We start from the raw sequence: 23,607 nt of genomic DNA, 5'->3' as shown, positions 1-23,607 counted from the left end.
ATTTAAATAAGATGGTTAAACATAGACATTTTTAAAACCCCAAAATTTTATAAAAACAAGATTTAAAGGGAGGTCACGTGTTGAAAGTAAATAACTTAATTCTTGTTATTAGTTTCTCTGCGTTCTGCGGCTGTGTTGCTGGACGAGGGGCCTGGAAACAGTTCTACAACTAGTAAACTGTGTATAGCGGTTTCAGGCAGTCTATGGCTATCCCGCTGTTGTGGAACAACAAGTGCCATAATAGTTGGGGAGATGCTATATCCGACCTCTTGGTAAACCATACATGTTTAAAGAAACTCGATGTGTTTCCATTACATCTGATCTAACCAGGCAGATCTGCTCCAATAGAAATGCGTTTCTTGTTATTATTTATTTTCTATCTAAATGTGAATCGATCATACGCTGTCAATTTATGTTTATTATATTTCACACTCAATAGGACCATTAGCATTATCGGATTGCCGATCTATAGAAGAGTGTGCCATTATATTGTTCTAAGGTTGGTGTATTATAGTACTTATTCAGCATCATATACACGATGGCTATTTTGGAAATATACGAATTGGTGCTGGCTATTTTAATGAAGTAATAAGAGGCCACAGCGTCATCTATTGGTTCCTAGAGAAAGATGACCGCTTTGCAGGAACAGAATAATTCAAATATCAATATTGTGTACTCATCTAAAGGCGAATAAACATATTCGCCCGTTGCGTCTTTTAACAGACCCAGCGATATACAAATCTGTTATACTGTATTAGTTAACAGTGGCACATAATCTAAGCCACTGAAGGGTAGTGAGCCTTTCAAGACATGTTCTAGTAAAACATATTTAAAACTATCAAAGGAACAGGTCAATAATTTTTTGGAGATTATGCAGAATATTTCTTGATATTAATAAACCAATCACTTTTCTTAAAAGTTTCGCCATACTCTATAGATAGTTCTGACAATAAAATAGTGTATGCAAAAAAACTTACATTCATTTTTAAAATAATAGGAGAACTATACATACTAGGGGCATTTAATGTACGCATTAAACTATTTAATAATGCGCACATACGTCTGTTTTATAACAAACATATGCATCTAGATAAAAACGTGTCTATACTATTTTCAACTTGTAGATTTAAGGAACATTGAGCAGGGTTACATGATTGATAAAATTGAAAAATCAAGCAATATTACTGTTGATACATTTATTCTCATTTTAAGAAATATTATAATTACATTATAATAAATAACAGAATTTAGCTAGCAAAAAACACGAAAAGTTTTTGCTTAAATCTGTTTTATTCCCATGCTCTTAATTTTTGGAAAAAAAAAAATAACAAAAAAATATTCACAAAAAAACATAAGTTATAAAAAAAATGACACTGCATTCTTATCCACAACATCATTATTACACATCCACACATCCACATTACCGTTACCAGTACCACAGGTCTACAATACACTGAGAAAAAGGAATGGGGGAAAGGTGAGAGTACGGTTGAAACTTTGTGCATTTTTATATGAAGATTCCTTGTAGTCTGGAGAAATAAATTGACAATTTAAGCCACAGATATGTCCGCAATTAAAATGTATGCGTCTTAATATTTAAAGATCATATTTAAAAAAAAAAATCAACAACAAACCACATTAAAAAAGGCTTAAAACACATTTGAACACCATAATATTAATCCTTTTTATCTTCCACACTTTAAAAAACAACTTGTTGAAACTGGCAAGCAAATTGACTTATTCTTAGGCTCAAAATGTCTTTTTATACACTATTAGGAGTCTTGGGTTATTTATTTATTTTATTTTACATATCATATTGTAGATACATGAGGAGCTAAAAAAAAAACTGCAGATAAATAAGGGTGATCGAGTGATCTAAGCTTAGCATAAATACAATTTTGAGGATCATTTAGGGTATAAAATGTCGCAGTTGGAGGCAAGATTTTGTTTTTTTTTAAAAAAAAACACTGGGTTGGTGAGGGGCTTCTGTGTGTTTTCATTCCGGAGGTGGGGACTTGCTTCTTACTTTCAGACAATTAAATCATTATTTTAATTGGACAAACATCAAGATCATGCATTTTAAACCAGTTTATTTAACCGTGGTGCACAATCATTTTGACACAATATAACGGCATATATATATATGTGTATATACATATATATAATTACATATAACCTTTTTAAGTGGTTAACCCTTATTTTATTTAATACCTAATAGTTTAATATTTTCCTTCCCCCGCCTCTCCCCCTAGATGCATGCTCTGCAAATTCCTCGTTTTGCAGTGGTAAATGATCACCAATCTCAGTGTATACCACAAAACAGCTTCCCTTCTTGATTACCACCAAAATTTACATTTGAAAACGTTACCTCCTCTAAATCTCTCTATAAAGTGGACATTGGAAAATCCTGTGCAAGTTCAAGTACATACAACCCGCATAATCCAGAGAGAACATTGCAACTCATCCATGTGTTAGGTTTCGTATCTCTTGCAAAAACGTTTCTGGTCCATTCTCAAAGCAAAGTCCACAGGCACAATTCTTTGATGCGCAGTCGATCAACTGTTATATTGACAAGCATTCAAACTAGATCCCGGACTTTGTAAGCTGCTGTATCCAAATGTTGAATGCTGCTTGGATTTAAGTCTAAGGCTGGCCAAACTAGAATTACAAGTGTCTCTATAAACTGTGTAAGGGGTACCGGGAGGTCCATAGGGACACGCAGATGAAGACATAGCTGAGTTGAGCGAAGAGCCACTGATGTTATTAAGATTATTGATGTTATTTAGACTTGAATTTGGCATACCAGGTACAGCAGAATGACCCATACTGGATGGCATGCTCATTGAAGAGATAGAACTTGGGCCAGAGAACATGGACTGAGAAGATAAGGGACTCATGGAGTTGAAGAAAGTGAAGCTTTTGGTGGATAATGGAGCAGGAGTCAGGCTTTTAGTAGCCCAGTTGTTGTATGGGTAGCCAGCGTACATGTCATCATAGGGCTGCATAAGGCCGCTGAACTGCGGAACGTAACCATTTTTGCATAAGTCCATCTGTTGGTTGCGCTCCCTCTTCCTCCACTTGGCTCTGCGGTTTTTGAACCAGACCTGAAACATGGGAAAAAAAATGAAACCATAAGTGAGGTCTCAGGGTAGAAAGGTCACCCGCAACCATCTAGACCTCTGACAACACCTACACTGTTCTGACCTCAATAATAATACCAAGAAATCTAGTCTTTGAGGGTCAAACGACCAAATAAAACAAATATCTCAAAACTAAATGGGAAGCATTTAGCAATTTCCTTACAACAGCTGCTGCTGGGAGAATAATGAAGTTGAGTCACCAAATCATAACTGCAGCCCGTGGACATCATAGATCTACAAAGAAATATATTAATCACTGAATCACATTGGATTTATGTAGCAACTGAGCACATCCCCGAGAGCAACGTTTTTGCATTGAGAATAGGGCATTGTTCTACAAGGAAATCACTATAGCTAGTTCAGGGGGATATTCATGGCACAAAGACAATTAATATGCACCAGTTCTGTTAAAAAAAAAAAAACCTGAAAATTATTTTTGCCCTATATATGCTGTAATTCACTATAATTATCCATAATATTACTCCATAACAATTCAGTGTTTATCGAAATATTATTATTGCCTTATGATAGTATAATAGTAAACCAATTACTGAGCAAACACGCTTCTAATCTTTATTGGTAACTATAGAAATCAATTGAGCAATAAACAATTGTTTTGAAAAATTAAATAAACATCGACATTTATCAACACAAAAGATTAATGAAGTTAAGTAGAAAAAATGACTACACTATGAAGTCTAAAGGACAAGTCTGTGGCTACATCTATAATATTTTCTGTTCGGTGTCCGAATTGACTGAATTTTCGGGTGCTAGCAAATATATTTGTGGTCTGAAGATGTTTGTGCAACAGGTTTACGGAAGTGCATTTATATCAGTTAGTTAATCGGCGGCTCTCCAGCCGTTGTGGGACTACAAGTCACAGCAATTCCTGCAAGCCTTATGCAACCCAAGCGTCTCCAGTTGCTAAACTGCAGATCGTACCTCTGGCCCTCCAACTTTTGTGGAACAACAAGTCCCAGAACGCCTTGCTAGCGAGAGGCTACCAGTGCACGTTCCCCAAAAGCTGAAATGCCACACGCTGCCATTTCTGGGTCGCTAAATTTAGGTACTCCATTATGTGTTATATACTACACCTCACAGTACTGCACCTATACAGATCTCTCATTATAATAATAATAATCTCTGTATGTCCAGCTGATATATCTCAAGTGATCACCCTTCAATCCTCTGTTTTAGGGGATCGCTCATTCCAGTATTTAATTTGCTCCTACTTTTGTAGCAGCTCACAGTTTATGAAGAATATTAATTGTCCTTGGTGAATGTTTTATCCATGGCCTCTCTAATAATATAAAATATTGGTTCACTACTATAACAGTACTTCCGACTACTTATACAGGCATAATAAAAATGCCCTGTTACAGATCATAAAAAGGAATTGGATTAGTGATGTTTAAGCAAAATCTTTAAATTGCCCTTTGGATATGTAGTCTATGCATGTATAACTAATTAGGATTTATTGCCTTGACCAGTTGCACACATACCCTTGGCTCACAAAGCGGTTGGGATTGTGTTTAATGTAACTCATTGCCATTCAGTTCTTTTTACAGGTACACAAAACACACAGGGTACAAATAACGATTTAACAAAAGCTTGCCTAATTAAAACTGTATTTGTAGCAGGGACACACCAGGCAGACTCACTGGTCATACTGTGGAAGAAATCTCTCTAAAAAACAATAAGTAAAAAAAAGTATTGCATGTATGCGCTATATTCATTAATAAGGAGCACATTCAAGTTTATTTGTGCTTATATTTATTTTCATTATAACTGCTATGTAGTCTTCAAGACACATACAATTAAAACAGTTAGCTAAATATATAGTTAGCTTAACTAAACTAGATATAAAGAATTTTTTAAAATAAGGACTGGTCCAAATTATTTTTTAGACTGCACTGAAATCCCAATATTGAAACCTAGATATTATTGAATAATATTTACAATTCTGGTCTAGTGGCTACAAATGAACCAGTAATGTAATGGTTATTTGTACTGACTTGGGTTGCCGTTGTGTGTGTCTCTACATATGAATCATATTTACTGAACGTACAAATGAAGATTTATCTAACCATATCATTGCAGGTCCTATTTTCAAATATAATATCTTAAATTTCTCATCAGTCATGAGACCTGGATTTAATTCACACCTTTCTTGAAATCTGAAAAATCCTGTGTAAATTAATGAGTAGTACAAACAGCATTTACATAAACAAAAGTAGTACAATTATATCATCTTTATCCATTTTAAACATTTCTATTCTCTATCTCACTCTCTTCTATTTTATCTAAAACAAATACATACATATTGTTGCATATTAACACTAGAAAATGTTCAAGTCTATCCATTCTAGGCGAATAATGTTTGAGAGTGGTAAAAGATAAGGCTAGTCACCTTGAAATATTAAATAAAATATCACAGTGGAAAGAAAATACCTGTTCATATCAATGTTTCGAGCTTCCTGAACTTCCAACGTTATGGAAATATTTACATTGATGTAAACGATGGCGTAAACATTCTGCAATACTATTGTTGGTATGGCTTTTGGATTACATTAACCCTTTGGATGCTACCCTAAATGTTTTTCATCCATTTTTTTACATACTTACAGAGACTAATTGCTGTCATGTCAAGTTTTGTAATTGTTGGTTCTCTTTTTAAAACATTCTATTCTGCTAAACTATTAAAATACACTTATGTTGCAGACAAATTTGAAATGTGATTATTTCTGGTGGCCAAATCAATCTATCCCTATTGATGGATGAACAGATCTGTATATTTTCTTAGTTTGCATTGCAGGTGATTTGCGTGTACCATTTAGATGGTTCTCTTTTACAGCTACAATAGATTTACCTGCTAGCGGCAGATTCTTTGCATATGCTGTAAATAAATACTGAAATTTACATGTCTGTGATGTCTGCTATTATGTTTCTAAAATCTCTATTGAAGTCGCAAGTAAGAAACAAATCCACTTAATTTATTGGATATCAGTACTACTACGCTTCACTACAGTTTGTCTCTGTGAATATACCCTATAGTGTAAATTCTGCTATGAAATACATAACATCAATACTGGTCATTTGAATAATGAATCGATTTCCATGATATAATTTAATGTTTGCACAGATCTTATTGACAAGAGAGTAGTGGATGCTATTTTAAATCGAGGGAAAAAATATTTTAGCAGATAGTTGCGAGTCAAATAATCCATTCCAAATAATTTCTCTTTTTCTTAGGAGACTAACTGGGAACACAGGACACGCCTACAGTTTACCATATATATCTATTAAATCCGATTGTCTATGCTGGTAGTCAATTGTATGCATCCAATACATGTATTCGCTGCTCAAAGGTACTTTGCAGGCCCCGGTGCCAGCTTAACCCGCTCACTTCTTCTTTTAATATGTCGTCTCTCTAGCTAGTTTATATAAATAGACTTTAAACATCACTATATATTGAATTTTCCACGTTTAGCTTTAACCAATAGACTTCCCACTCCCTTTCTTGGTCTCAGCAGCATTTTCATAAGGAGCAGGCAGCTTTAACAGAGCCCTCTTTAACGCAGAGTACACATCACAGATTTCTGCTGTGGACAAAGATTACACAAAACTCTATTTTGGAAATCTAAATTAACCCCCAAATTACTTTGAACGCACATTACATCTTATATGCAGTATTTTTTTTTTTTATCGAGGTAGGGACCCAGTTAAAAGCAACTCACAAGTTTTAAAATAAAGCTTATTGACCTTTTGCAGCTAGTTTTAACTATTATTTTTTTACATGCAAATCATTTCCGTTTCTTCAATACTTTATTAGGGGCCATATGAAATGAACCTTTCAATCTCAGTTTGCCTTGAGGTTCAGTCCTGGGTTTTATTTTTCCATCTGGTCTTTGTTTGGAGCAACTAGTATTTTAATGTGTCTCTGTGCAAAATGAAACGACTTAAATTGGGTCTCAGAAAATGAGAAGCCCGAGATAGCAGCATCTAATTATTTAGATGTGGTTATATGCAGAGTAGATACTGAGTTAGGCGGTGGAGGATATGAAGAGTATTCTATATACTAGAATCAGAAGGTGGAATTATGTCACTAACTTCAATGTTATATCCAACAATTAAGATTTAAGAGTAATGTTGTGCCAGGCAGACATTACAGTGATCGCATCTTTTTAAGCTTAGTGCAATTTGGCCAGTTAATATTGCTCATAGTGATGGTATATTAATCTAACAAGTAACCTAATCCTTATTAATTATATTATACAATAACATAGACTCAAAAGACCCCAGTAGGAATTTTGTTATTTCTAACCCTTATCTATATATTCTTTAAATACCCTGTATATACTTATTAAACTAGTCTATAAAAAGTTAAGGCGTCTGGTCATCTGCTGATCACATCAATAATTTGTGATCGTAAAGATTTAATCTTGCAAAAGTTAAATACAAACAAAAAAAATATTATAACTATATATTATGTGATTTTGTGTGTATGTGTATGTATATATATATATATATATATATATATATATATATATCTGACAGACATTATATATTTTTAAATTAGTATGTTTTGGAAAGTCGTGTTTAATTTCGTCATTTAAACTATTGCACATTTGCATCCTGCATGTCAACCTTCCTGAGAGTTGGGAGCAAGATTCGATTGCGCTTTTTCAAATCAGTGGATGTATTAATCCGTGCCCCATGCAAGCGATGATTAATTCAGTTGCTCATAAAACTATCGTATGACTTGTACAACCCCCTGGTCAAAATGGAGAACTAATACAAATTTAACTCAGCTTTGAAAGTGAGCTCTGTACAGTTTGTAAAGGAAATGGATCAGATTTCACAGTTATGGATTTCCCATTTCTGGTCCCCACTCCCTCTCTGCTTCTCATTGTTGGGCGCTGCGGTTTGCTCGTACAGTATATCCTGCTGTGCTGTTCTTACCCTCACTCTGGCCTCTGTCAGATTGGTCCACACTGCTATCTCCTCTCTCATGCTCATATCAGGATAGCGGTTCCGCTGGAAAGTTGCCTCTAACTCCTGCAACTGTTGGCTGGTGAAGTGAGTCCTTTGTCTCCGTTGCTTCTTCTTTTTAGAGGGGTCCTCTACGTTCCCATCCTCACTTTTGGGTTCCACACTCCTATCCTTTTCTGCCAAGAGACCATAACGACTCATTAACAACATACCAAAGACCTGTTAGGATTATGTGTTGTAGTAATGGGGATGTTATTAAACATTTGCTTATTGACAGTGCCACTGTGGAAAATGAGTTACACAAATGAGTTACACCCTAGGCATGTATGGTCTATGAATGATAAGAAAATGAATGCATGCATAAATATTATAGATTAATAGCTATCCGGTTTGTTTCCAACTGAATAGTTATTCTCGCTAGACAATCATATTATCTATATATTTTAATTAGCTAATTTTACTTAAAGTGTATATATATATATATATATATATATATATATATATATATATATATATATATATATATATTATACATGGAGACTTCAGGTGTTTAAAAACACAATATTGAGCACGTAAATGCTAATGGTTTCACACACACACTATTGTACATACTGTTTATACAATTTTAAAAATGGGAAATTAGACATTCATTTAGTGCAACAAATAATACAATTATTTGTTGTTTAGTATTAATCTAAAGCTCAATACTAGTCTCAATAATTTAGTAATAATACATGCTGATGTATGCAATTTACACTGGATGCGGTTTGTGGAATGTGTATATATATATATATATATATATATATATATATATATATATATATATATATAAATAACATTCTTCAAAGACGTCATATATTTCGTAAGTGTGGCTGAAAAGAAATTGAGATAATATGGCATTCACCCTCCTTAATCGGTCATGTGAAATAAATGTATGCCTTAGCTGTAATAAAGGCACAAATATTGATGCTACTTGGATTACAAGCCCCTTTCAGTAGCTGCTTTCAATAGGCCACAGAGAGACATCCCTCTGGGAGTTTCTTGATATTTCTGTTGAGGTTACCTAAACTGACCTGTCTAATCTTTACGTGTTTGAAAGAGAAAAAAAAACCCGCTTGTCATACAAACAGGGACCCAGCGTTTTGTAAGCTCGAACACATATCAAAACATAAATATTTTTGAATTTACATATAATCGATACTATTTATCTTGTTGTATATTGCTGTCTTTGCTATATAAAAATATACAATGAAAAAATATGTCTGTTTTAGTATCCATAATCAGAAAATTAAATCAGGGGAATTATATTTATGAACAAATAGACTTTCTCAAAGTGTTTTTGCAATTTTATTTTCTGTAACTGGTCCAACACAGACCATGCCTATTAGGATTCCTTAAATTCATGGGGTCTATTTCTTGGTGAGAGTGGAATGAAGGGTGAGGTTAAATACTACCCCCTGGTTTAATTCAGCAATTTTCCTAGGGGTCAGCAGAAAACGTGTCTCCAAACACTCTTTTTAATCGTGCTAGGCCTGTCCTCAAATAATCTAAGACAACAGATGTCTGCATATTTTTCCCAAATGTTCTCTTGTAATGAGAATACAAAATATTTATTTTCTTTTACTATAAAAGCTCGTAAACATGCCAGCGTTGAAATTAACCACTCCAAACAACGAACTACTTTGGGATTTGCAATTTAAACTGTAACATTTTCACGTGGCCACCGAAAGACTCAAAATAATAACAATTTAAAGCTTATTTTAATCGTGATTACTTAACCACCCATCAGAAAGACAAATAAAAAAACATACTGCATTACAATAACATTGTGATCACATGAGTACACCATATAGTTCCTATATATAATTTTATCTAGCTGAGAGATGAAGTACATTAGGAGTAGCTTCGTATTTAACTGTATTTCTGCATCTTTTGATTACACCAGTTTATTTCTGTCTGTCTTACATGACACAATACATCGTGAATTCCTATTAAATTGTTCTAGACAGATAGGATTTCACATTAGTGGACAGCCAACCCCCCTGCAAAGGAGTTACATCGATGTTTCGCTAAATCAGTTTGTAATTTATATTTCATCTGTTGCCTTTAGGGATACAACATCCTATGGTATTTGAATAGGAACACGTCAAGCCTTTTTTAAACTGTATTTCTTATGGAAGTCAGCACTTAAGTTTCTAATACATAATGCACATTGAAAGGATTTCATACAATGGGTCAGTATTATTACCTGGAAGTTCAGTATCAGACGATTCGCTGGCTGAATTCTCAATTGGATCTCTAGCTTCTGATGATCTTTGCAAATGGAAGCTGGAAGCCATGTCGTGAGGAGGCTGGGGTCTTAAACTTTCAGGCAATCTCTCCAGATTCATACCCCCTTTAAAAGAATCCATGACAATACTACTCATGAAACGGGTATTCCACAAAATCCTACACAGCCCAATTCAAATCCAGTTTCTTTCCATGCAAAGGCCCATACAAAAAAAATGACTTTATAAAGTCGCCTTTTTAAATTCTTCCTCTCAGGCAAAAGACGATATGCAGTTTCCCAGCCAGAAATACATTCGAGTGCTAGGAAGTACAAGTTGCTAGCTTGATAGTTTTTAACTAAAGAGATTAAAGAGACCTGCCCTAGCTGAAATGCCTGCAGTTTGCTGGAGCCCCTCCCACCTGAGGTTAATACCTCCCTGTCTTACTAATAAATGACTATGTGAAACATTGTGCCCAACCTACAGTCTAGGAAAAGAGCTGCTTGCAAACTCCCTATAGATTCCTGTAACTGCTCTCTAAGGTATCCCAGCTTCACTGGCAATGCTTTACTTAAAGAGACCTCTATCCCTAACGAAATTCCCACAATATTCTCCCTCTAAATAAGCTTACGTTACACGATGAAGAGAAAATACACGTAAATGTCTAACTATTGCATAGGAAATAATTGACTTTTTTTGTGAGTACTTTAGACCTTTTATTGCTATAATGTCCCATTGAACTTTACAACTGTGGTGATTTATATGGTTTTGTATATCTCCAAGCCCATCTGAATACTTTGTCTTACATCAAATATTGGTAGACTCGCACACAAAACTTAAGCAAATATATACCTTCATACCATTCAACAATTCATGGCAGTTGTGAATAGCCTCAACCACTTTTGTTTACCAGGGAGTCCTGCCCAGGGGCACTTTATATATATATATATATATATATATATATATATATATATATATACTTTGATTTTTATATTTTTAATGGACATAAAGCAATTTTTCGGTGTTGCTAATGAAACAGGCAGTAAAATAGTGCAACAATAATAACAAATAAATGAGGCGAATGATTAGAATTCTGCATTTGAAGTATGCATTGGGTTTCATAAAATATCCATCTCCTGCTAATATCTCTATCTTGGCCTTTCTAATACTAATATAAGTAGTATACTTGCACATACATCTCGATATATGAGGAGACCCCAGGCACTGGAAGGTACAGTATAGTAATATAGAATATTCATCTCCCATATCTGCATATATAGATCTACAAATATGTGTTTTGTTTACTAATTTATATTTGTAGACAAGTAAAAAAAATATTTACTAACATGCACACTTTTTACACACACGTCAATCTTATATAGTGAGTAGTATATTTCCCGATTATAGTGAGAGGCCCTATTTTTATTACTAGTAGCCTTCCACATATAAATCTACTAGGTATTTCTTTTAGTGATAGGTGACTGTGATGCAAGGATTGTCAGGAGTTTGGATTGTGGTGTGTATTCAGCAAGAATAATAATTAGTCATACTTTCAGTAAACAAAGTGATCACCCTGAACTTTATCCCCGGGGAGCTTGTCATTAGTTGATCTGTTAAAAGAGACTCCTAGGTCAATAATAGCACTGTTCTGTCATGCTTAGAATGGGATAAGAATTAGTCGCTGGTTTCTCTTAAAAAAAATACCAACTGCTTCATTTTAACACCACACTCGGCCTAGCTTTATTATAATATCTCTAGTAACTAAATCCAGTATTTTATTTGGGTGCAATTTGTTTTTATAAACCTGAAAATAAAATTCTAAAATGTAGTTTATATACCTGAAGTGATTTATTTAGCTAACGTTTTATTTATTTCTTTTTCTTACTTTAAAGCTGATATTATGGGGACGCAATGGAAACATTGCTATAAAGCTACTGGTCAGCCTGTGTCTCGATGGTTGTTTTGGAACTACAAGTCCCAGCATTGTTTGGCAATCCTGAGACTTGCAGTTCTACAAAAGCTTATTAAAAACCAGTTGCCCACCTCTGCGTGTGATAGTATGGGGGTCAGGAGAGGGGCTGGGGTGAGTGCAGGGGTGTGTGGAGATTTTATCCTCCTTCTGAAAGGACGTTTCGTACATTGTATAAACCCAGTAAAATGGTCAGTATGAATCTGGTTGGTGAGTATCTAATTCCTCCCTTTCTCTATCTATGCACAGTATGTATATACAGGTTAGATGTCTGGAAATATAGTATCTTTATAGTCTTTATAGTATCTTTGGGTGCAAATAACTTGAAATGCACTATGTGTAGTTTTTGCAGCATAGATAGGAAGAGATGACAAGGAGACCCTACAAGAATGTTCTTCAGAGAGGATTCAAAGGGGGACAATGGGACGGTGTTTTTATTGCATGACTTCAACAAGGTCGATGAGTTTACACCTACATTATGTTAGCCACAAAGCACACACACTCACAGTCCATATTGTGTAGCTTGCCACATCATGCAAGACCAAACACAACACAACAGGTTAGGGTTTTTGAATGGTAAGATAAACAGGTATAGTGGATAGGTCCTGCGGTCTGTGGACCATGCTTGATAAGCGAAGGCGATAAGATTACACGTGTTTGCTCAGACACCGTCTAGTTTTTCCATTCTGTAGAGACCTTGAGACCAAAAAAACAACTTATTTTTTTCTTCTTTTCTTTGCATAGACAAAATAAAACTAACATCTTACCCGTTCTCTAAAACCCATCTGCTTTAAACGAACAACGATCCCTTGATTAGTCTGATCAATTGAAAGGAATCATTTAACTACTGGAGTGCTGGAGGGACGTGTTTGGTTAGAGTTGTCCCAGACAGATTTGTAGCGAGATCCACCTAGAGCTGCCCTGTTTAGCCGGCAGGTAATCTTCCTAAACGCTCTGGTGTCTGCTGAGAGCGAGTCCCTGGAGTTATATGAAATTTGTGAAACGTGGGTATGGACTCAAATCAATTAGGCTAATCCTCTTAATGCTGTTGGGAAAAAATCAGATAGTGTATATAGGGATGGGATAAATCCTCAATATATGTCGATTGTATCTGATTACTTGCCGGCTAAAACAAAGGTGAGAATATAAACAGATAAGGTGGAGTGGAGTGGCCGTCTCAAATGAACTGGGAATTTGGAATTAATTATACAATCAGAACAGAAAAGGCATGAAACGCATTATGAATCCCGCATCGGCTATTGTTTATTCACTTAGCTGGTTTTCTGCGTATGTCTACATTTCTTTTCTATTTTAAATGGATCAGGAAACTAATATGTTGACGTTCGACGTTTAACCCACTGGTTGCCAGCAAAATTAACAAGTTTCAGCACAGTAATGGTTAATGCTATTCATTAGGGTACATTGCTGGGTGGTATTACGCGCATGATCGCTAGAGGGAGGACGAGAGCTCTAGACCTGACGTATTTGCTCTCCTGATACAATCGTGACATTATTCACTGCTTGCATATTACATGGTTTGAACCGAAAAGTGAAAAAAACGTTTTTGTCAGCATTTTCTTGAAATCTATGTTATATAAGTAAAATATTGAAAAGTTACTCGATATATACATACATCATATGTATATAAAAATCTTTGGGTTTTTTTTTTTTTAAAAAAACCCCATCTATCTATCTATCTATCTATCTATCTATCTATCTATCTATCTATCTATCTATCTATGTGTCTGTCTACCTGTGTCGTATCTATATCGTATCAGTCTGTGTCTGCACGTGCCGCAGTGTACTTTGTGCTCTATACATAAAACTAAGCAACATATAAACGATATATGCGAACAAATGAACACATACACCTTTAACAGAAGGCATGTGCAAATATACAACATTTACAAAAATTATGTCGTTTATATATTTTAATTCTCTGCGCCATATTATGTATTACTTTTGTTGTTTACTGTTCTTGTAATGAGCAATATAACTGTCGACAGAATGTATTTTATTGAAAGTAAAATTAATAGTTGCTGTTTTCTTACTCTTGTTATTTCCTAGGTAAGGGAACAAATACTATTAAACTTTATTAAGCATAAATAGCTTTTTAGCTTATAGAAAAACAAAAGTAATAGAAAAATATATTGGTGTTTGAAAGTAATTTTTTTTATATTAAGATGCTTAAAAATACACTGAACAAGGAATTAACTAAATAAAGTACGTTTCATTATTTAAACATAAATATTAAATTTATATTTAAAGCTACAAAACGAAAAATAAACGAAAAAACCCAACAAAATATAAACAATTTTGTTTTGTTGGGAGTCTTTAAATATCTAATTTAATCTCTCCAATTGGTAGTGCTTTTAAACAGTTACTAAATTCAAAATTTAAACCACAAATACGTGATCCGTATCTAACATATTTAAGGGCGTCATGTAATTAGTTAAGATAATCAAACTTCTTGATATCTTAATTTTAATTTAGGCAAACGACATTTCGTACAGTTTTTACATCACATTCATATATCTCAATTGGAAAAGCCACAATACAACTGTTATCAATAATCGGTGTCCCTGTTTTTCATTACAATAAAGCCGTATATTTTATTTGCAAAAGATATGCACATCACTGATCTCTATTGTTAGATGTGTACATTGTTGTTTACAGTTTTAAATCCGCTCTTTGCTACCTTTTTAGTTTTTATGTTGGCTGTAGAATGAAGTTTCTTCAGTTCTGTTATGGCATTGATTACACTATTCTCCTCAAACAATAATAGAATACACTTGTACACGAGGAGGATTGTCTGTAGCTATATAGTCATTGTAACACACGTGCGGCCAGCAGGAGTCAATGTGATACAATACAATAACCTAACTATACGATAAAAAGCTCAGATGGAAAAGACACAGATATGTTTGCTTGCTAATCTGCCTAATGACATGAAACACACACACACACACACACACACACACACGCTGTACACAATAAATACTCAGATATACACTATTTACCTATTATCTATCTATCTGTCTATCTATCTTACTATCCTTTGTGTATTAACATACAACCGTGAGTGATGCAAGTTCTGTTATTTAATAACCATAAACACAGCAGCATTAAATGTGGAGTGCACAGTCCAGTACCACTTGATTAAAATGTGTCATGTTGCCCATTAATTAATGAAGTACATGCAACACATTAAGGATTTAGCAAAATGACTGAAGTGGTCTATTATACTACAATATGACACCAGTAGCTAACATTAAAAAGTTTGAATTTAAGAGGGGCAGATTCCATGTGCAGCCGATAATATCCAATATCTAATATATATCTAACTACCCCCCCTCCAAATAAAAGGGAAAAAAAACAACAAAAATAATAAAAAACAAAAAAAACAAAAACATAGACAGGCAAAAAGAACAGAGGAGATGGTTCCTGTAGGTTTTTTTTAATTCTACCTCTCTTTCCACTTCCATATCTATCTATCTATCTATCTATCTATCTATCTATCTATCTATCTATATATATCTATCTATCTATCTCAAAAGAATAACTTGAAATCCTACTGTTATTTGGCCTATAGACACTGCCTTCTGCGTTACCTATATACTGCGTCAATGATGTCATCAGATATTTTAATACCAGTATTACTGCCAGCTGCACACAAGATATGAAAGTTATATAATAATGACATTTCCATGACCTGCCAAACCCATAAAATAACCGATTGATGACACGACCAATCCCTAATTACCAATATGAACTGCAATCTTGGGCCCAGTACAAAGTCAACATTATTCCCGTTCTATACGTCTAGCCACAACGGTAAAGACACTATAGAAAAACAAGCATATGTGTGCAAATTTAACACAACTCCAAACTTAATCTAATAAAAAATTGAATTTAAGTATAAAAAGAGGTCCAGCCCCATTTATTAATGCAATATTCAAATATATTATATAATTAAAGACGTTCTCCGCTTCCATTACGACCTGTGTCGTCTGTGTTGTAAACATAGTTTTGGGATGAAAAATAGCTTGATATTAATTGTTATTTTATCCGCAGCAAATACACCCTATGTAATAAAAGGCACACATATCATACTAATTCTTTTGTGAATTGCATTTGTCTTCTCTATAATTGTCCTGCAGCACATAAGTACCAGGTGCTATATTTTTTGTTTGCTATATTTTATTTATTATATAACTATTATTTCATGATTGTTACATTTTTATGCGTATGGTCCATTTTACATCCAAAAGATAGTGTTATAAAGCCATTTAGGCAGATATTATATTCAACGAGACGTAATATCTTTGTCTTACACTCAACAACCACAAAGCACAAATAAACATTAAATAACATTTTCTATATTTAATATTATATATTGCATGACATGAAAATCATGTAAATATCAGTGAATTTTATTGCCACCGATGCCGACTAAACCTAGCTTTAGAAAAATATTCTACACTACGCTTACAGAACAATCTACACATTGGAGAAATCACCTAGTTCCTCCACACTATTAACAGGCTGGCAAGACCCGTGCTGCCTGAAATGTCCCCCACAGCTGAATAATTTATAATAGACACCCTGTATCTTTAGTGACTGCTGTGTTTTCCCTAAAACTTGAAGTTTTTTTTGGCCCAGTAAAACTGCTTCATATGGGCTCTAGTAAATATGGTGTTGTTATCAATCGCCTTTAAAAGCAGTTTGGGGCCATGCTAAATGGAAGTTCCTCTGGTTTGTGAAATCCTTTCATATGAGCTGAGGCTTGCAGATACAGGACAGCTGTTGTTCTACAGGGAGGTAATTGCAGGAAGGGATGGGGAAACGCTTTACAATCAGCGACCTGCAGACTCAGGCAGGCCAATGTAGAGTATTGTAGCAGAAGTGACAAGTATAAAACAAATATACAACAATGTGGAAGAATAACCGCTTCAAGTAATACAAATATAAGAATAATATTGAAATATAATACAATATATATAGAGAGAGAGAGAGAGAGAGAGAGGGACTAATATGTGTGTGTGTAAATATACAGATTTATACACAAATATAGAAACTAATATATATATATATATATATATATATATATATATATATATATATATATATATGTCTCTCTATTGTTCATGCTGCTAAACTCTTTGTAGATGTCCATTAGGTGATTAGGTGTTAATTGAATACAGGCCCTTGACTGCAAAACAAGGTCCAGAAAAACAAATCAGTGTGCATTGGCACTGCTTCTATTACTAGTAATTACGTCAGATTATATTTATTTGCGCTTTGATAATTTTAGCGCAAATTAGCGTCAGTTTTGTCTCCAGGGCGTAGTTTTACTGTCTGTGTGGAGCTTACTACACACTGGCCAGAACCTAGTTGTGTTCCGGCCTGTGCTACCTCTGTTATTATTATTATTATTATTATTATTACTATAAACCTTTCCTCCAGAAGTTAGGTCTCTGGTACCAAACGCAACAATCAACGTCTATTTCATTCCATGCCTATTGATATACATATACTGCCATGATTTGTTGTACTAAGAAAGTAATGATTAATTCGACCACTTTTGCTATATTTACAAACCTGTAATCCCTACTTATTCAATATTTGGTTGAAACGATATAAATGTCTTCTATTATTGACCTTGTAGTATAATCGATTTTTAGGTATCCATAATGGACACAATTAAAAACAAAACAAAAACACAAAAGGAAAAAATGCCTCATTTCCACCCACCCCACCCACATTAAAACAAAAACAACAAAAACAAAACTCGGGTAATATCCATTAAGATAGGAGTATGCCCCTGGGTTAGACTATTTATTTAAGTGACATTCCATTTTAAGCCTCTTAGTGTATTGGATGAGTTGAAACTAGAAGACTAAGTTTAGTTAAATCATTGAGCACGGACCACCTACCAAAATTGGGTACAGTATTTTTCATTCACATGGAAAAAAAAAAACCTAATAACTCCAGGAAAATGATCAACGATGTGTGCACATACAGGTCTTTAAATTATGGAGTGAATACACGAGAATTATGTCCAATTCTGGAGATTGAGAATGAAAATATATGTATGTGTTTTCAGTACATTGAAAACTATGTGTGTGTGTGGGCTGGGTGAGAAGTTGGTACAGACTAAATACCTTCCACTGATTTGTTGTTTTAGAAGATTCCAAATTTTCAGTAGAGAAACAAAACAAGGCAAAGCGTATACTTCTGTTTTACATGACTTCGCAAACTTTTCACAGTATATGAAATGATACGTATGTTTTTTTTGACAGTGGTTACAAATCTCCTTCCAAAAATTAGCTATTAACATTATTATTATTATTCTTTATTCATTTTAACTTATAGCCATGCAGAAATATAATGATTGTGTGATATTTGGTGAAAATAATAGTTAACAATAGTTAAATTAAAATTGCTATATAGTTATATAGCTAGATTTATATAAAGACACAAGTCAGTTTACTTTAACTTTTATAAATTCTAATTGCATGCTAATGGAATGTAAAATTATACTGATCACCTTCAGATATTACTCTGTTTTGCTGATAAAATGCTAAGTAAGTCGACTTAGCACAAGTCATATGAAACCCACTGATGTCCAATTGGAAGTTGAACCATTCTGAAAGGTCAGCCCCTGCTCAGGCCCGAATTAGCTATTTAAATAAATATTTGCTGAACTGTATCCCCGCATTAAACTGAAGGGAGAAACTAAAGGCAATTTATCAAGGGTCAAGTTTAATGGCAACTGTGAACTAAACAGTGTCAGGAAATCCATAGAATAATCCATTGTTTAGAGATAAAAGATGTATGGCAACATTAGGCTTAGTTAAGAGCTGTCTCTTATGTGGGTGTAAAAGACAACGTTCATCTTTCTTTCTTTCAAGAGTAAAAAACGGGAAACTTTTCCAATGACTGTCCACCATCGTCAGTATACACTCTATACCATCTTGTGACGGCAAATTCACACTATGTCAAGCAGGCCATTTATATAGAGCTCCCTTTAATATTGAATAAGGCCAGAGATATTACTATAACCCTTTAAGCAGCACGAGGCACCTTTGTCTCTGTAGTGTAGAGGGCCGTATTACTCAGTCTACAAAAATAATGCAATCAGCATATCAGCAGCTGCTCTAAATGGCAAATAAACTATAAAATAATCTATAATCACAGCCATGTATAAAACTTCGACTATGGAAGTGTAAGTGCATTGTATGTATGTGTTGTTGTGTAGAAATAGTGTGGTGTATGAATATCGTAAATGCAGAATATAAATACTATTTAGACTGTTATGTATTATTATTACCATTACCATTATTATTTTATTTCCATTAATTAAGTGAAACTTTTATAAATTCGGAAACAAAATTTGCTACTTACCTAAGTCAACATAGGAAGGGGTATGCTTAGTAAGACTTAGTTCCATAGCAGAATTTCTGTAAATATAATGCATGGGAAATTTTAGGATTTTTTTTCGTTCTGGTCTTATTCTCTTGAAACGTCAATGTAACAATGGTGGATTTAGGAGCTTAAAGTAACGTTTTATACATTGAGGATGTATTTTGAATAAAGGAAAGCAGAGATACTCCTGCATTAATGGTGCACTTTAAATGAACACTTTTTTTTTGTTTCAGTAAAACAATAAAACAGTGGAAAAATAGTCGCACGTTGTAAAACTATAATTCGACATCACATCCAGGGTAACAAACGAGGCTTTAATCGGACGCTAATTGTACAGTAGCCTTGGATTAATTTGCATGCAAGTTCATATGCAGGAAACGTGCGTACATAACATTTTCAATAGTTTTGTTAAGGGGGTGTTAGGGAGGAAGATGGGGGAGGGTGGGCTGTATAATTCTTTATGGCTAATACCCTCATTTGGATACATTAACCATTATTTTGACAGATCATAACTTATTGGATCACTCCTATTCATAATTATTAGGAGAGAAAAAAAAAAAAGATTAAACCAACTGAAGGACCTCTTGCAATTATATCTTTAACAGTTTGTGGTTTACCGTCCAAGAGATATTGATCTACTTCATTCAAGCATGTTACACTTCTATAATCAGACTATAGTTCCTTCCACGTTTTTGTTTTTACAGACATAATTACAGCCTCGTTGGAATCCCCATTCACAGTTTCCTTTTTTCCCCGTGATTATGATTTCATAGCAGAACACTTTTTAGTACAAAAGCTAAGATTTTCTTACTAAATGGTGTGCCAGCGCGTCACGTGACCGACAAGTTTCCATACTTTATTGTCACATTAATGAACATTATTAAACATAGCCTAACTTCTAGCAGATTCCAAGTCCTAAAGATTAAGAGACTACTTATAAAGAAAAATCTACCCTTTTTAATTATCACATTTATTAGCCATTTTAAAATGTGTGTCTTGTTGGATCTATCATGTTTTGCATGGCATTGAATTTTGCCAGGAAACCTTGATATTGTGCAATAACCTACATAAATACAATATAAATACAAGCTCCCTAAATTGTGAGATTCAGTCCAAGAGCAAACTGTTTTTACTTAAATCCTTAAGTTTGTGAAGTGAGCTAACCCCCTTTGGAATTATATTTTCTAACATATTTGTCAGGTTTGACGAAGTACAGGGGCACTAAAGAATTTATACAAGGTATAAAGATGTCAAGGACTGGACTTCAAGGCTGCACTAAGAAATCACCCCCTGCAAATGAAGAGCTTGTCTGGAAAAATCATTCTCCTTTATAAATGATTGCTGCCCTAAGCAATTTAGATTATTATAATATTTGCGGTTATAACTTTTAGAAATCCCCCCACCCCCCCAAAAAAAAATATATCTTCATTGACAAATGTCTGGTTCTTCTAAATACTTGCTGCAGGAAACTTTTAATACCGTTTTTCAAACGTCTCAACCTACCAAATTGCACCACACTTACAAAGGTGGCTACCCCTCAATCAATGGAAGCAGATATGACAATATAAATAGAGTATCGTCGCTGCATTGGTCATATTAAAACAGGCATTTGTATTATGAGGTCAGGGGAGGCACATTTAATCCGGATGACTATCTAAATAATGACACAGATTTTAAGTGGTTAAGGATAACGCAAGCAATTTTAGCTGTCAACTGTGCAGCAAAGAAAATGTTGGAAGCAGGGCCTCTGCAAATTGGGGGCTAATCAGGTGGGGGGGGGAGAAAGGGGAACCAACCAGGAAACATTAATGTGAAAACAGATGTCTGCATGAAAATATCCATTAAAACAAATATATGCTGAAACACTGGAGCTAACATTTAAATAACTGATGCTAGCATATGTTACGAGATTGTATGTATATTTTGTCATCTTCTAAAACAACGTTAAATATCACAACATAAACTCGATAATAATAATAATAATAATAATAATAATAATAATAATAATAAATAATAATGATACATAATAATAATAATAATAATAATAATAATAATAAAAGTAGTGACAACAGTTTAAATGCCTATTTACTCATTATCCTGTTGTAGAACAGCTAAGTAAGCAAAATTAATATTCCATTCCTTTTCAATTGTCAAAACTTCCTACTAAAAGCATCTTACATAATACACAATTTTTAGCGATTGCACGTTAAAACGAACACAACCTTTTCTATATTTCATAGTAACGTTTAGTTACAATGGGCTGACGTAAGTGTAGAGGCTAAATGAAAGAAAGTAATATTATTTTTATGACTAATGACCAATTTAGCCGAATAAAGCCCGAGGATTTGAACTTACCACAGAGTAAACTCTTCGGGGTTAATAGAACGAGGAACTTCCTCAATGTTAGGAAAGAAAAAAAGACAGAAATGACGCCTTTATGACTTACCAGTAAAATGGTCTTTCCAGTGACAGAGGAGTACAATGCCCTCGGCAGATCCCCAGCAGATTACTCGCAGTCTGGACTCGCAGATGCTGAACTGAGCAGACCTGGAAGACACTTCTGGTGCTTTTGGGTTCTCTCAAGGAGATCTGTGAAGCTCCGTGTGACGTCACTATTCCGGGGAGCCACACAGTAGTGTGTGCATGTGTGTACAGAAAGAGACAGACAGACAGAGGAACAGAGAGGGAGAGAGAGAGAGAGATAGAAAGTTGTGTACAGAAAGACAGTGCGATAGTAAGTGAGCAGTAATCCCAGAAGTCTGATTAAACCTGCCCCACACACTTCCCTGTTTTTGCATTGTAGGTAATGTCATTGTTTCCTCCTGCATCCAGACAGGTACAGTGCTGTATAACATCACAATACTGTGTGCTGATTAATAAACCTATACAGTATATGATGGACATAATGCAGCTGACAGGTAGAACAGTACAACATAATGCATGACTAATGGATGAAAAAACATTTCCTGTTTAATAAATAGCTGTTATGGTCTAACATCTGCTGCGTGTATATATTACTATACATTTAAGTACATAGATTCCTAGAAACCATGCTAGGGCTATATCTATGTGCACAGAAAGATTTGCAGTTAAATGTATTGTAGACCAGTCACTTTATTTTTTCTAAGTCTAATTCTACTTTTTTCCTGAAAAATAGGTTGCATAAAAATCAACAATTCGCGGTCTCAGCTTGAGATTCCCTATTAAATGTAGTATATCACATTGTGATACATACACTTTTTTTTGCAATAGACGATGATAATTGACCTAAATAGCAGTGGCTTAATCTTGTTTAAATCTGCTAATATAGGAAATCGTGGACTTCTAGTGATCAGTTATCGCTAAGGAAGTCCTAATTAGCCCACTTCTAAACCCAACTTGTATAGGTTCCTCGTGATGACCACTAAAGAGCCAGCTTTTGTAACATGCATAACTTAATCTGTGCATAATATTGTCAAGAGGAAAAAAATAATCGCCACATGGAGAATAGATAATATGATGTTTGAAGCCCATAACAAGATCTTACTTTGGGGATTTGCGCACGATTTCTTAATCTCCACGTTTCTGAAGTTAGCCATACCTTTTATTAAATCACTAAATTGCAGGATACAGGGAGAGACTGCAAATTAAGGTCTAATGGGCTCGGGGTATTTAGAGGAGGCAGTGAAATAGCCTGATTTGATGGGATTCGCGTGGACCTTGGCTGGAATTCCTCTGGGGAGGCTACAGGGCACTAACTCCTCTCTATTTTTCCTCCTTTTGCATTAAATAATTGGACCAATGGTGTGTACATGCTAATCCTGTTATGTAT

General features: G+C 34.5%; 1 protein-coding gene across 1 annotated transcript; it reads right to left on the bottom strand.

Moving 5' to 3' along the window:
• Positions 1-1,616: 1,616 nt before the first annotated feature.
• Positions 1,617-22,444, bottom strand: PITX1 (paired like homeodomain 1). Its single transcript, XM_075205366.1, has 5 exons — positions 22,243-22,444; positions 19,776-19,831; positions 10,381-10,527; positions 8,103-8,308; positions 1,617-3,104 (listed from the first exon to the last, which is right to left on the bottom strand). The coding sequence occupies exons 2-5, from the start codon at positions 19,819-19,821 to the stop codon at positions 2,556-2,558; spliced, it is 948 nt and encodes a 315-aa protein (XP_075061467.1). The 5' UTR covers positions 19,822-19,831; positions 22,243-22,444; the 3' UTR covers positions 1,617-2,555.
• Between the last annotated feature and the right edge of the window lie 1,163 nt (positions 22,445-23,607).

The sequence above is a fragment of the Mixophyes fleayi genome, chromosome 4 (genome assembly GCF_038048845.1).
Source record: "Mixophyes fleayi isolate aMixFle1 chromosome 4, aMixFle1.hap1, whole genome shotgun sequence".
NCBI classification, from domain to species: domain Eukaryota; kingdom Metazoa; phylum Chordata; class Amphibia; order Anura; family Limnodynastidae; genus Mixophyes; species Mixophyes fleayi.
This window is presented reverse-complemented; position numbering and strand designations above follow the sequence as displayed.

Excerpts from the sequence above, each read along its gene's own strand:
- PITX1 (XM_075205366.1), bottom strand. The coding sequence starts at position 19,821 with ATGGAACTAAGTCTTACTAAGCATACCCCTTCCTATGTTGACTTAG. Across the intron at positions 8,309-10,380 it reads GTCTGATACTGAACTTCCAG|AAAAGGATAGGAGTGTGGAA; the intron begins GTAATAATACTG and ends GTCTCTTGGCAG. Across the intron at positions 3,105-8,102 it reads TGACAGAGGCCAGAGTGAGG|GTCTGGTTCAAAAACCGCAG; the intron begins GTAAGAACAGCA and ends CCCATGTTTCAG.